This window comes from Alosa pseudoharengus, unplaced genomic scaffold (genome assembly GCF_046254945.1).
Source record: "Alosa pseudoharengus isolate Yale_2024_CS ecotype anadromous, Long Island Sound unplaced genomic scaffold, YU_APseudo_1.1 YU_APseudo_1.1_scf_19, whole genome shotgun sequence".
NCBI classification, from domain to species: Eukaryota; Metazoa; Chordata; class Actinopteri; order Clupeiformes; family Clupeidae; genus Alosa; species Alosa pseudoharengus.
The window spans coordinates 8883189-8897650 of NW_027468657.1; the positions used below are offsets into that span (position 1 = coordinate 8883189).

Below are 14462 nucleotides of genomic sequence, written 5' to 3' on the forward strand. Positions count from 1 at the left end.
TCACAGAAAACTGTGTCTGCCCTACCCTCCTTTCGGGGGGTCCAGTACAGCGGGGGGGGGCTACAGATCAAAACAAAAAATGATGGTTCCATGCTATCCATGTGGGGTTACATGCCCACCAAGTTTCGTGTACCCCGGTCTTTCAGTGTCCCGGGAATCCTTGTTGGTGTACGGTCACTAAATGTACACATAAATTATTTTATTGTAAGGCCCCCCATGAACGAAAGTTCACAAAACTTGGCATGCATTCGGAGGGTGTCATAATGATCCTACACTTTCAATTTCGTGCAGTTTTGACCATGTCAGCCAGAGATATTGTGATGAAAACACCTATTTTTTGCTTTTTAATTTTTAACTAGGTGGCACTATACATGAAATAAGTGGTAATGGGATGGGTTGACATGCCCCATTAAGACCAACATACAAAAAAAAGGTGGACCTCGGCCCTACGGTTCTTGAGATATTCACAGAAAACCGTCTCCGGCCACCTACAGGCCAGTTGGTGTATAGTAACATAAATTAATTCATTGTGTGGCCCCCCATGAACGGAATTCAATGAAACTTGGCGTGCATTCAGAGGGTGTCATAATGATCCTACACTTCCAATTTCGTGCAGTTTTGACTATGTTAGGTCACAGATACCTGCGATTACAACACCTCATTTTTACTTTTTTGTGTCTAACTAGGTGGCGCTATACATGAAATGAGTGGTTATGGAATGGGTTGACATGGCCCCTTGAGATCAACATACAAACAAAAAAAAAGGTCCTCCTAAACCTTATGGTTCTCGAGATATTCACAGAAAACTGTGTCTGCCCTACCCTCCTTTCGGGGGGTGCAGTCCAGCAGGGGGGCTACAGATCAAAACGAAAAACGATGGTTCCATGCTATCCATATGGGGTTACATGCCCACCAAGTTTCGTCTACCCCGGTCTTTCAGTGTCCCGGGAATCCTTGACGGAAATTTGGAAAAGAAAAAAAAAAAAAAAAAAAAATCTGACTAAACCTATATGACCGCCGCTTCGCTGCGCGGCGGTCATAATAATATACACAATATCACTAAGCTTTTGTTGAAAAAAGCTGTAAAAATATTGTCACAATGTTTTCTTCAAGAACCTAATCTAATTGCAAGATATTTTTTTAGTGATGGATAGTAGGCCCACACATGTAGGAATGCAGAGTCTTCTTAAATGTCTTAAATCTGCTAATTCTTTAAAAAAAGCAACGCCAAACAAGTCTTTCATCGGATGTGCACGGTGTTCATATTGGACATGCTGTAACTGTCTGCAGCGGCAAAGTCTTTGATTAACCTCAACTCAACAGTCAGGGGGGGGCAAAAAATGTGAAAAATCCTTCATGATTAAATGTAATGGGCAAGACACACACTGTCTACTGGGGGAAGTATGTGCTAATTACAAATTGCATTCTGGGCATGGAGTCAAATTTTTATTCTGTCCGTTTTCAAAAGGAGATATCTCATGTGGGTAGATATGTCATGACATCTCCTGTGATTAGGGTTGGGTATTGTTTGGGTTTTATCCGATACCGGTGCTAAATCGATTCTTTTAAAGGGACACCAGGCAAGCCTGATGCTTTTTCTCTACGAAACTCCCCCTCGCTCTGTCTGAAGCTCTTTTCCTTTTCTTTGCATCTTCCGTCAAGGGTTTTCGCTGCTTCTTCACCGGCTCTGCCATACACGTTTGTAACAATCGCTAGCGTTTCGTTAGCCTGCCTCTATGCTGTGGATGCAGGATGTAAACTGATCCTGCTTCGGTCGGCGGGTATGATACACTGAACTTGCAAGCGGGATATTCTTCCTACAGGCAGGAAGGGCGGGCGAAAGAGTCTTCATTCGCCCTGTAATGAGTCATTTAACCATATACCGACTTGAATGAAGATGAGTAATTAACACGAAAACGTTGCCTGGTGTCCCTTTAAAATGATGCTGGTGCCAAAACGGTGCATGAACCGGTACTTTGTTTTTAAAACAAAATGCCCAAACCAGTGGTCGAAAGCATGAAATTGCTTTTTTGATTGATAGGATAAATTTGAACATGAAACTGAACTTCAATTTATCATCAATACGTGTAGTTTCATTGCTTCTAGGCTTCTAATTGCAGATGACTTGCCATAACTTTAAATGAAAAAATGACTTGCCATGGATGCACACACAATGGCAAACTTTCCTCTGCTTTCAAGTATATCCAGTGCAGATGAGTGGCCATAACTTTAAATGTTAAAATGGCTTGCCATGGCCCTGCCAGGTCATATGCTGGTCATGGACGATGGCAATTGCAGCCTAACGATGGCAATTGCAGCCTAATATAACGTTGAGGGACTCTGCTTTCAGGTTTATCCAGTGTGTTCTCAAATGCTTTAATACATTTTATGTCTTCCCCCTTAGTTATTTTTTAAACATGTCACATATGCCAGTGTTGGGAGTGTTTCAATTCAAAGTGGGCATTTTAACTGCAACTATGCACTGACATTAGGCTACCTCCTGTCAGAGCATCTTAATTAGAAAACATACAGTGATGGTTCCATTCCATAGCCTCTTTGACAGCTCCAGAATATAAATGCAGAGGTATGTTTGTAACCTACATATTATTACACAGCTCTTCAGAGTGCTGCAGAATGATCCATTCACTTGAATGGGCCTTCCCAATGTTCGGCGGTCTGCTAATTCTCAATAACAGACCGTTGCTAAGTATAACAGACCGCTGTCAAGGAAAATGGGTTTTGTGCTTCTAATTTACGTCTTTCATATTACTGCGCAAGGACTGGAACTTCATTCAAAAGTGAAAGCAGACGGTTGATCAGCTGTGTTCTAAAGAATGTTTGATTCAAGTTCAGCGTGTGCTGTTGCGAACTATTTGTTTCTCACCAAAAGCCACGATGAAACGGTAACAAATAGGCTATAGCCTAGGCTATGTAGGCTAAAGTCACATCGTGGGGAGTTTATTGTTTCGTTTTGGCAAGTAGCCATAATAAGCGGGATAATGTCTAGAACACCGGTCATTATTGGGAAAATAAGTCCCTTCAGGGCGGTTCGCCCTGTCGGGACTTATTTTCCCAATAATGACCGGCGTTCTAGACATGATCTCTTACTTAATATTTTTTACAGGAAAACTTTTAGCATGATCTTCAAATTCATTGTGATGATGTATGGGCCTCGATGTCGGTGCTATGTTAGAACCGAGTTTCAGCTTCTAACCCTACCTGTGATCATCAAGGACTAGATGAATTGACATGTGAACTGTTTCAGCGCCTAACCCTACCTGTGATCATCAAGGACTAGATGAATTGACATGTGAACTTTTCAAAAGTAAACATTGAACATTCTATTTTTATCTGAAGTATGAGACAATTCAAGGTAGACATCTGAAAAAAATGTGTAACTCAATTCAACCCAACACATGATAGTAATGTTTAAGAACAGCCAACAACACTTTGCCACAATGGTTGCAATTTGGTTGATCATTTCAGTGTTGTACAAGATCAGTTCAAATATGATTCCCATTCATAATTTTTGCGCAATTTTGCACACCATTAACAAATTAATTATGTGGATTTATCATTAATTAGGTGGATTGTTAACTGCTGTGGATGTGCTGCAGCTGCTTTTAGAAACTTCATAAATATTGCCCTTGTGCTAACAAAACAATCATATCTCTGCTCAGTCATTGTGCACGTGCTAATTCTAAAATAAAGATCACAGCCAGGAAATGAATCAATCCGATAACATATCTATTTCTCATTGAAAGTAGCATTGGGGAAGCTTAGCCTACATGCCATTGGCAGTCAGCACCATTCTGACAATGCAAACAAACAGGATTTCCAGAATTCCATGTGAATGACTTCATCGAGTTTGTCCATCTTGTTAAGGGCCAGTGTACAACTCTTTTGCGCCCCTAACAAGGCAAATTAGATTTTCTCTATTAAATAGCCACGACAAAGACACTAGTCGGAATAATACAATAAGATGGTTTACAAAAATCAGCTCCATGCAAAAACAGTTAAAAGCCTAAACTTCCTTGACATCTGATTATATCAGGGTACCCCCAGAATTGTCAGACCTAAATTTAAGACTTTTTAAGACCTTTTTAATACCACTTCAGATGAAATTTAATACCTACATCGCACCCATTCGGATAGAATAAATAATATTAAAGGTAAGATTAAACCTCAAATAATTACTATTTACAAATGTTTGAACATGCCAACATGAACATGACAGCAGTGCAGTGGCAACGCAAAGCTTTGTCGCGGTAGTAACGTGACTGAATGTCCCGCTTCATGGACAAATTTACACGGAATAGAACCTAGTTGATTTCAGGAATTAAAGTGGGGAAAAAATCGTTTGACTGAACTTTTTTAGGCCATAAGTCATACGTTGTTCATATCTACCTATAGAGATAGCACCCCTTTTGCGGTCGCGACCTATTGTTTTTTAATGTACAAAAACATGCAAACAGCAAACTAAAGCACCAAATAAACACCAAAACGAGGCTACAGGGTACTAAGTTACTATGTAATTAATGCCACCTACAGGTGAATGCATAGAACATAACAATCCTATGGTTTGTGTACCCTGTAGCCTCGTTTTAGCCGCCAATGGCCGCCATGTGAATAAGGCGAATTGAGAGTGTTCTTGATTGAGATTGAGTTTTCCTGTTGAACAAAACAATATTTCAATACCATCCCTGACCATTGCTGATTAGCCATTGCTGTTCTTTTCTACTGCAGCAATATTGTAGCAAGGCTTTAACTTACACTTATTTAATTACTTCAGGCCAAAAGTGTTTAAAGGGGAGATTTTTTTCTTGTTAATATGCAATTCAACACTAAGTAAAATCTATAAAATCAAGTTTGCAAGACTTCACATTTCCTCATCAAAGTAATGAATCAGAACAGTCTAGATATTGTTCATATTTCCATTTGTTGCCTCATCTGCATTTAATGAAAACATGGTAATTTTGAGTTTTACAGACAACTCAAGTTTTCCAATGAGCAGCAATACTGTGTGCGCTCATGCAGGAGGTCTGCGCATCTGATAACGACAATCGTGTTGCGCTATGAAAGAACATGCGTAGCCTACTTTCTGAGCGCAAACACGGTCAGCCATAGATAAACGTAGCCTATCTCTGTCGTGGTGGCTAGTTGCACCAGGTAGGGAAGATGTCCTGAAGTGCAAGAACGTTAACCTTATGGTGGTCTTCTGATTGTTGGCGTGCTAAAACATTTTCCTATTGCATCCATGAACAATTTTCTTGCAGCAAACCGCGCAAAAGCAAACCCCTGGCACTTTATTTTTTTACACCATGGCTTGTTAGTTCTCCCCCGTTTCCAACAGCCGCCCATCTCCATTTATGTTGTAACTTTTGACACCTATGCCTTCCTTTATTGTTGTTTATGTAAAGCACATTGATGTTTATGTAAAGCACATTGAATGACCTCTGTGTATGAAATGCACTATATAAACAAACTTGACTTGACTTGACTTTAGCAACGCATCCATGACAGCTAGTGGCCTTGCCAAATAGACGCACACAAATCATGACGCTAATATGCGAGGTTCTGGTAGGCCTACTGGTTATGGTTTTGTGCTATGCATTAATAATAGCAAAGTTTTAAGTTGACTATTTTAATTGCATGGTTATTTTTTGTCAACATACGCTCACAACCTACCGTCATTAAAATGAGGCCAAAGCAAAATAGGCTACAAGGCTGTCTGTGCGTCACAAACACGACTGACCCCCTTACTCAACAGTTCGCGATATTTTTATTTTATGTTAACATGCTCAGTCAAAACCTTCCGTCGCAAATTGTGAAAACAGATGGGATAGGCATAGGCTACGGTTTATATTGCGTCGCTTTACACATACTGTTAGTTGCATTGATCAAAAACTGTAACAATAATAGTAGGCTACATCGGGTGGCAGCAGGCTATCTGTTCAAGTCAAAGGTGACGCCCAAAATGAATGACCTCCCCTAAGAGTTCGCGATAGTAAGAAATTGTCTACATTGATGCACAGAAAGAACACATCCTCCAAATTCGCATATAGAGCTCACAATATCATATCCAAAAAAGTTAAACGGATTGGGCAACCTCATCAGCTGTCTCGATGGTGTCACTATAATCCAACTTTGACCGTCCTCCAGACGTGTTCTTTTTTTTAAGCAAACGCCCCAGGCCAATGAGACAAGCGTGTAGCTACAACATAAACAAAGCGAAACTCATGGCTGACGTATCTTCTTGAGCGGTCTCTGATTGAGACACAGAAAGTTCTCAAGAACACTATTAGGTCTTTAAATATTTACCATCACACACATTCATTCATCGGAGCTAATATTTGTAGTTGCCTTAAAAAAAGGAAAAGAAAAGGTGATAGACCCCCTCCTATTTTTTTTCTCACCGGATCTGCATCGATCTCAAATATGACATTTCTAAAATCAAATGGACGGAAATCCGTCATACGACGGAGAACTTTAATCCTTGTCTGATTTACGCTACGTGAGGATATTAGACTAAATCTACTGATCATTTGAAAAATTAAGACCTCCGTGAACAAATTCCAGACTTTGAGGTGAAATTCAATACTTTTTAAGGCCTTAATTTAGGAAAATGAAATGTAATACTTTTAAGACTCCGCGGGTACCCTGTATATACATCACCCAGAGTGAACAGGCAGTAGAATGGCCACACATACACACACACCACACCAACACACAGAATATTGCCTTATTTGTGCACTCAACAAAGCCCCACTCCCAGACATAGTGTTATGATGTAACCCTGCAGGGTAACTCTGTTAAACAAACATGATGGGAACAGTTGTTCTTTCCCAAATCTCTTTTTTTTGTCCCTGTCAGACTGAGCCTGTGGGTGACAGGGGATTACCCCAAGTGATTTACAGCAATCCAGAGGCCACTAATAAGAGCTCTTGGCATGCTCAAACGCAGATAACCTTCATCTAATCCTACTCAACACAGACTTCTCCTTACTCCTGACTCCCTGATCCACAAGGACAAGTACACTGAGAAGGTAGGCATATGCCTGGGCAGCAGAACCGATTAGAAGCAAAGATAGGCTAGAGAGAGAGACTGGACTGTTTGGAATGGAAAGCCTGTAAATAAAGACAAATGCATGCATTGCAGAGCTTCAATTATGTTCAAATTAAAGACTTGAGAGCTCCACTCCACCCCATAGCATGAAGGACAATGATGTCCTCCTATTTGCACGAGCAGTGTTGCAAGAGTATGAGGATGGGTCCCCAGCCCATTCACTGTTGGGCAACAAGGAACATGTCTGACCAGGAGTGTGTTCTGACGCATAACTGTGAGCTCACAAACGAGGGAGAGAGAGAGAGAGAGGAGAGGGAGAGAGAGAAAGGGAGAGAGAGAGAGAGACAGAGAGAGAGAAAGGGAGAGGAATGACATCAGCACTCTCTCAGCCAGAGTGCACTAAACAGAGCGTGCTGAACTGGCCTGGGTCGGGGTGGGGACTGTTTGTGTACAAGACAGAGAGAATGAGGGAGTGACAGGGGAGAGAGAAAGAGGGAAAGCTGTTTTCATTTGAGGACAGGGCTCCAACAGCACTAGGGTGAAATAATGCTTTGACTTCTTCAGTCTCATCAGGGAAAAACTTTCCTCTCCACTTACTTCCTAAACCTCTTACAGTATACACTGCTAAGACTCCTGCCTTGTAATTCATTGTTACAATCATTGATAATTGAGGTCTCTCAGAGTACACTGAAGCCCCACAAGGCCAGAGTGGACTTCAGTGGACAAGTAATGGTATGGCCTCATTTTTTCCAGCTGAGGTTGCTTTTGCCACTCACATACTCTTGCTGAGAACACACCAAGCCCTTAACCTATCAGGAGCTCCTGAAAGCCTGTGGCTACAGTACAAGGAGCCTGCATTCCTCAAGCCTAGTGGTGCTCTCTTTTATGGATGAAAAGTTTGGGAATGCTATGTGTGAAATGGTATGAGAACAATGACATTTACCTGGATGACCCTGAATCGCCTGCTGATATTCCGCCATATCCTGTTGGGGCGTGGGACCGAGGGCTACCACAAGCCCCACAACCAACTAACAAAGACACTCAAAACAATAGCTCTCTGTCAGTGAAACAAGCATGTTGATTTTGCGGAGATTAACTTCTTCTTTTCGAGTTAAAAAAAAATTGTGGTGTTCTAAAACCATCAACACATTTTAGAGCACCGGTTCCCAAACTTTCCCCCCCGCGTACCACCGCCTACATTCCGACTCGGCTCGCGTACCCCCACCATCCGACACATAAACACATAAAAACGTAACTCATTCTATACTCGGCTCGCGTACCCCCCCCCCCCCCCCAGTTAAAAAGTTATGAAAAGTAGCCTGCATAGTAGCCTAACTACATCCACATACAATATCTTATAATAGGCCTACAACGCCTGACAAGGATGTATTCGTTTAGGCTATACAGCCTAGAAAGGCTAAACTTAGGCTACCTTTAGTTTGTTAAATGTAAAGCCTAGCTTAATGTTACCTTTCTTGCCCATCTGAAATAACTCCTAGCTTTGCTCCTTCCCTCCTTTCTGTTTTTGTTGTTTTCAAAAACCTGTTATATCCGGGAAACTTTCCCCCCACGGACCACGGACCATCCAACGCATTCAAAAGTAACGCATTCTAGCTATTCCAGGCGTCATGTTTAATAAGCTGCCCTTTTTTGATGAACACATACAGAGTTTATAAATGATATCCTTTAATTTCATGTTTCCATATCATTATGACCTGATTCGAAATTATGTATTTATTCATGAATTAATTACAAAAGATTTAAAATTTTCATTTTACACCTGTCCGCCATAGCCCTTTTCATCTCGCATACCCCCTAGAAGCAGCTCGCGTACCACAGTTTGGGAATCCCTGTTTTAGAGGACTGACAGAGTCCTGGGGGAATCCACGTGGTCTTTTCCCCTGATGTAATCACAGCTTCGGGGACATGCTGACTTTAAATAAGACCTGGTTCTAATCCTGTAGTGGGTCTGCTAATTCACTCAACATATCCGTGTCTGTGTGTGTCTGTGTCTGTGTCTGTGTGTGTGTGTGTGTGTGTGTGTGTGTTTGTCTGTTTATCTGTTTGTCTGTGTTTGTGTGTGTTTATCTGTGTGTGTGTGTGTGTGTGTGTGTGTGTGTGTGTGTGTGTGTGTGTGTGTGTGTGTGTGTGTGTGTGTGTGTGTGTGTGTGTGTGCAGGGGGGAGTGGCGTGTGTGTGGATTTTGGGGAAGCATTTGAGCAGATTAATGGCTGACTGCTTAAAAGGGTCTTTGGACTTTAGAGGGAGCCCTGATGGAGAAGTCACTGGACTTTACAGGGAGTCACTGGGCAATGATGACTAACATTCCTCCCTATGGTGTCAGTTCCAGAGTGAGGATGATGACTGAGAATAGTTTATGACATATAACACCTCTTGGAGAGAACCGACAGGCAGGGTCAAGCAACAATATTTACAAAACAACACTGAGACTGAGAGAGAGAGAGAGAGAGAGAGAGAGAGAGAGACAGAGAGACGGAGAGAAAGATCTGTAGTGCTAAACCTCCTCCTATTCCAAAAGGATCCTTTCTGCGAAACACTTATGACTTCACATTTACTTTTGGATGAGGACAATGTTCTGGTGATGTTTCTAAAGCAACCACATGACAAGCCACTCTATGATCAACACTCTCAAGTAGAGTCACCCTCAAGTCACATGGATGAATCCTAGCCACAGGCGCAGCAATTTATCTAGATTTTCCACTCTTTATTGGTTCGACATAACAATGTGCAAAACTGAAAAAGTCTACTGCAAGTGGATAAATTGTGGGAAATGGACAGGATATTATGTCATAGGCTGGGTGGTATTTGTAGATCTATAGAGATGTAGGCTAGGCCGACTCAAAGGCCAATTGAGAGACTGCTATGTCCACCCGCCTAACAAAAGCCATTTGAATGGATTATTAAACTTAATGACATTTACCACAAAGAAAGCACTGAGGTATGATTACAAAGTGACCTGCTCTAAAGCATATGCAGTGCAGGTTTATAACACAAGTTTGACATTGGATAGAAAAAAAAGTTAGTGTAAAAGTAAGTGTTTCCACCAGTAGAGTCCTACAGTGTGTAAGCTAGGTAAGGCATAGCCTACAGTACATCATACAAAAATCCCAGAGACTGTAGGCTATAGGCTGCAAAGCAAATTGGAAACAATTTGCATGCAAAGGGGGATAGGCTACTTACCAGCTTTTTGTTTTTATTCTCATCTTCTCCAGATTTCTTTTTAGATGGCTTGTTTGGATCTTCTCCTCCACTTGCCTGATCCATTTTTATGGATGTAGTTAAAATAAGTTTAAAACGTTTTTTTGTTCGTTTTTTTTTTTGTAAAATGTAACTCCTGAAGACAATTCCTAACAGCTGTCAAGTTTCTTCAAAGGCCATCCCATCCATGACACAGAAAAAAATCGTTCCCGGGTAAAAAATATTCCAAGGTAATGGCAAGTTAGCCCCCAGTCAGTCAGAGCAACAATCTATCCGGTGAGACTTCAAAAAAGGTGCGGTGTCAGTACAGACGAAGCTTCACTGAAGTTCCGACAGTTTACAACTGCAACTTTGTAGTTCTAAAGGGAATGAACAAAACAGAACGTCAACTAGCTACCTGAAGTAACGTTAACGTTAGCTAACTTGAAATAAATCTTCTATATTGCTTCCAATCACCACAATCACTGAGGAAAACATATGCGTTCCCCTAGGGGGGACTCCCAGCAACCAGCGGAGAGTCTTCCTTTATTAGTAGCCTAACCAAAATGTGGCAAATGTGAAGCGTTTCTCGATATCGCTAACTTAACAATCATGAACCAATGTCGTTTTAACATTGTTGCAGTTCTCCAGGAAGGAGAATGTTACACATCGAGTCGGCTATCCTAGTTCAGCTGGTCCTGACAGCAAACTTGTTGGTAGACAATGTAGCTATTTTTTTAAATGTTACAATAAACGCTAAGATACATTCAGGTCATAAACGACTCCGACTATAGCGTGAAATGTAGCGAATACATTTAAACCCACCAAATAGGCCTACCAATATTAGACTGAAAACAAAACGCTAACAGTTAACCAGCTTTATTATTTGGAAGAGAAATTACCGTTGCTAGCCAAGCGGTTACTTTTGACACAGGAAACAGGAATGGTATCGGGGGCGGTATAAAATGTAATACCCTACCACTGACTACATTGTTTACACAAGTTTGTCCATCAAGATATATATTACAAAGACATATAATACGAATAAAATCAGTAACCTGTCAAACAAAACTCACAAAATCCCATCCAAGGCTCACCACTGCAACCAAACATGAGAGCCAGGCCCACTGTAGCCCCGCCTACCTGGATTTCCAATTTGTTTGAGCATTTGTTGGAGTGGATAGAGATTCCACTGATGATTGGCTGAATGGCTTTTCAATCTGAAGGTCGCATTTAGCGTTGTGTTGGGAAGGGAATTGCTTTTACGGTAAGGTCAGTCTGACTGGAACGACGCGCGTGGATAGGATGAGCGGGAGGATGTGAGGAGTATTTCGAGGGGGCTTGGCTGCTATTGTGGAATGGTTGAGCCCAGATTGTGTGTGTGTGTGTGTGTGTGTGTGTGTGTGTGTGTGTGTGTGTGTGTGAGTGTGACTAGTTTACTGAATTGAATACGAGAGAAGATATAATCATATACTTAAACGTTACCAAGGATTTGATTCTTTCACATAAATTATTAATGTAATCATTAAAAATAGGTCTATGTAGCTGAACTAGTTCTAGTATTGAAATGGACCAGCCATGAACAATGAACAGCCGGTGGTTTTTCCATGTGTGCACACATAAACAACTGGAAACACTTAAACAATGTTCAGTGATTTATTGAAAAATAGCAAGGCTGTATTAGCATTGCTTTTTTATCCATACGCAGCACGGTGCAATTCTTTTTTGGTGAAAGTTTGGTCATCCAAATGGAGATTGTAATAGGCTAGAACATCTGAGAGTAGCCTATTTGTTTTACGAAAGACTTAGACATTGAAGGTTCTTCCCATTTGTTTCAGTTGAATGCTGGGCGAAAACTTGATACTGAATGGGTTTATAGAAACCAGCATTTATTGATCAAAAAAGAGGTAGTAGTGTCAGTGACTGTAAACTAGGGCTGTCAATCGATTAAAAAAATGTATCTAATTAATTACACTCTGTGATTAATTAATCTAAATTAATCGCATATATAATTTTTGCTGTTAAAGTATTTTAAATATTTAAATTCAAATGAATCATTGAATAATCAGCATTAGTGACATTAAAGTTCAAAGACTCTTTTATTATTATTTTTACTGTTCAAATAATTGCCATAATAATCTATGATATGACCTAATATGCTGAGGAAATAAATTCAAAAGTGCTTAGGGAAGAAGTTTTTTTTTCACATACAAGGCATTTCAGGCCACAGATATAACCTAGGGGACACAATGAAAATAAACACTCCCCTCAATGTCAACACTTATTTATTTGCATTAATGTGCTACTACAGAGTTGATGAAAAAAAAGGTGATATGCAAAAAAAATTCCGGTGATATGCAAATCCCTTGCTGCAGACATTGCAGAGGACTTTATTTTCAACACTTTATTTTTTATCAACACCATCAGGCCGTTTTTTAAAAGTAAATGTTCCAATCAATGATCCAGGCAGCACGTTTTCTTCTCTCTCCTTCATTTTTACAGTCTAATTTTTACTGACTAGAACGGCTCGGGGTCAAAGGTCATACGGAATCGATTAATCTGCATTAATTTTTTTAATCAGTTATTTTTTCTCAAATTAATTAATCGAAATTAATCAGTTATTTTGACAGCCCTACTGCAAACATAAAACCTTTTCCCCAAAATATTCAACCGTAAATTAACAACATGGTCTGACATTTCAGGCATCAGCTACTTCAAGTGCGCTGTCAGTCCAACGTTTATTTGAGCATTAAGGACAAACCATCTGGTCATTCTTGGATGATAATCACTTCAAGAGCACCATCATTGGCCCAGTTCATCTATCTCTCAGATACACACACACACACACGTTTGGCCAAGTGCCCCCACCCAGTTGCTATTCCAGCTGTTCTACTGGTCTGTTTTACAATGGGCAGCCCAAGCAAACACAAATCAGCTTGAAGAATATACTAAGAAACCTGGGTACCTTAGTAAATCTGGGGGGGGGGGGGGGGGCGAGGGATCAAAACTAAAGACAATAGTTCCATGCTATCCTTGTGGGGCTACATGCCCACCAAGTTTCGTGCACCCCAGTCTTTCAGTGTCCCGGGAATCCTTGACGGAAAATTACTCATGCAAAAAAAAGAAGAAAAAAAAACGGATGGAAAAAAAGCTTCGCTGCGCGGCAGTCATAATAATCTTTCTTTTATGACTAGAGTTATGTACATTTCCCTAAGAGTCACTCACAGTGAAAGCTAAATTATTATCTTACCACATACTAGGTGCCTTAACCAATTCTTAGAATTTACCTGGGCTTATCTATTTCAGCTATGTTTAAACCACTTCATAATGTAGGCTACTGAATGTTTCATGATGGAGAGAAATTCATATTTAAAATAATGACTGATTAACACAGGAAAAAGTACAGTAGATTTTTTATGATGGTCTACTGCTTTGTGAATGATCCATGATCATGGCATCTGACATAATGGTAACTTGAAGACTAATTTGGATGTGCTTACAAGACAGGTTTGTTATTTCTCCAGTCAAGTAGTCCATAGGTACAATGCACATAATCAACTAGTTCCATTAAAGCAGTTGAATTATTCCATTCCTGTTAGATCACATTTTGGAATTACATGCTCATAGGCACAGGAAGTCGCATACCAGTCAGAGTGGTGTATTTGTGGCATTGAGGTCAGCTCATCTGAAGATGCATTTGGAGATGAAACCACTCTGTGCTCATTGACTTCACTCACTTGCACGATATGCCATGACAGTTGCATCTACTTGCCAGGTCTATAATTATCCATGCAGAAGTCTTCCTTGTGAGTGATGCCCCAAGGGGTATCGGAGTCAGTTTTGAACTGTGATCTCATTCCCTCTCACCCAGAGGAGATAGAGCAAGACCGGGACTTTGGTTAGGTTTAATCTTTATTAAAGATCGCGAGAATATAAACAGTGTGTGTTTGATGTTTGTCCAACTTGCTAAAGGTTACATGTGGAAGTTTGCGCTAGTTTGTAGTTCATGATATGTCAAGCAGTACCCTTCTTTAAAAGGGATGAAGTGTTTGCCGTTGGAAATCAGTTGAACTTTACTGGAAATGAGCAAATGTAAAATCAATCACTCATCAGTAAATTGTACAGTGAACCATGAATGTGTGGCTTGTCTGTCTGAATGTAAAAGCCATTTGCATCTAATTTGGAATTCTCATTTTACAC

The 14462-nt window shown here is 40.5% G+C and overlaps 1 protein-coding gene across 4 annotated transcripts in view; it reads right to left on the minus strand.

Annotated features, from left to right (window-relative positions):
- Positions 1–11386, minus strand: part of diaph2 (diaphanous-related formin 2) — a 161116-nt gene extending 149730 nt beyond the window's left edge. For 3 of the 4 annotated variants that reach the window (XM_076291617.1, XM_076291614.1, XM_076291618.1), the window contains exons 1-2: positions 11339–11386; positions 10266–10642 (exon numbers count right to left, since the gene is read on the minus strand). In XM_076291617.1, coding sequence (XP_076147732.1) covers positions 10266–10349 — 84 coding nt within the window. In that variant the 5' untranslated portion in view covers positions 10350–10642; positions 11339–11386. Of the gene's footprint in view, positions 1–10265; positions 10643–11320 lie in introns of all 4 variants that reach the window. The other variant, XM_076291615.1, reaches the window with a different exon arrangement.
- Between the last annotated feature and the right edge of the window lie 3076 nt (positions 11387–14462).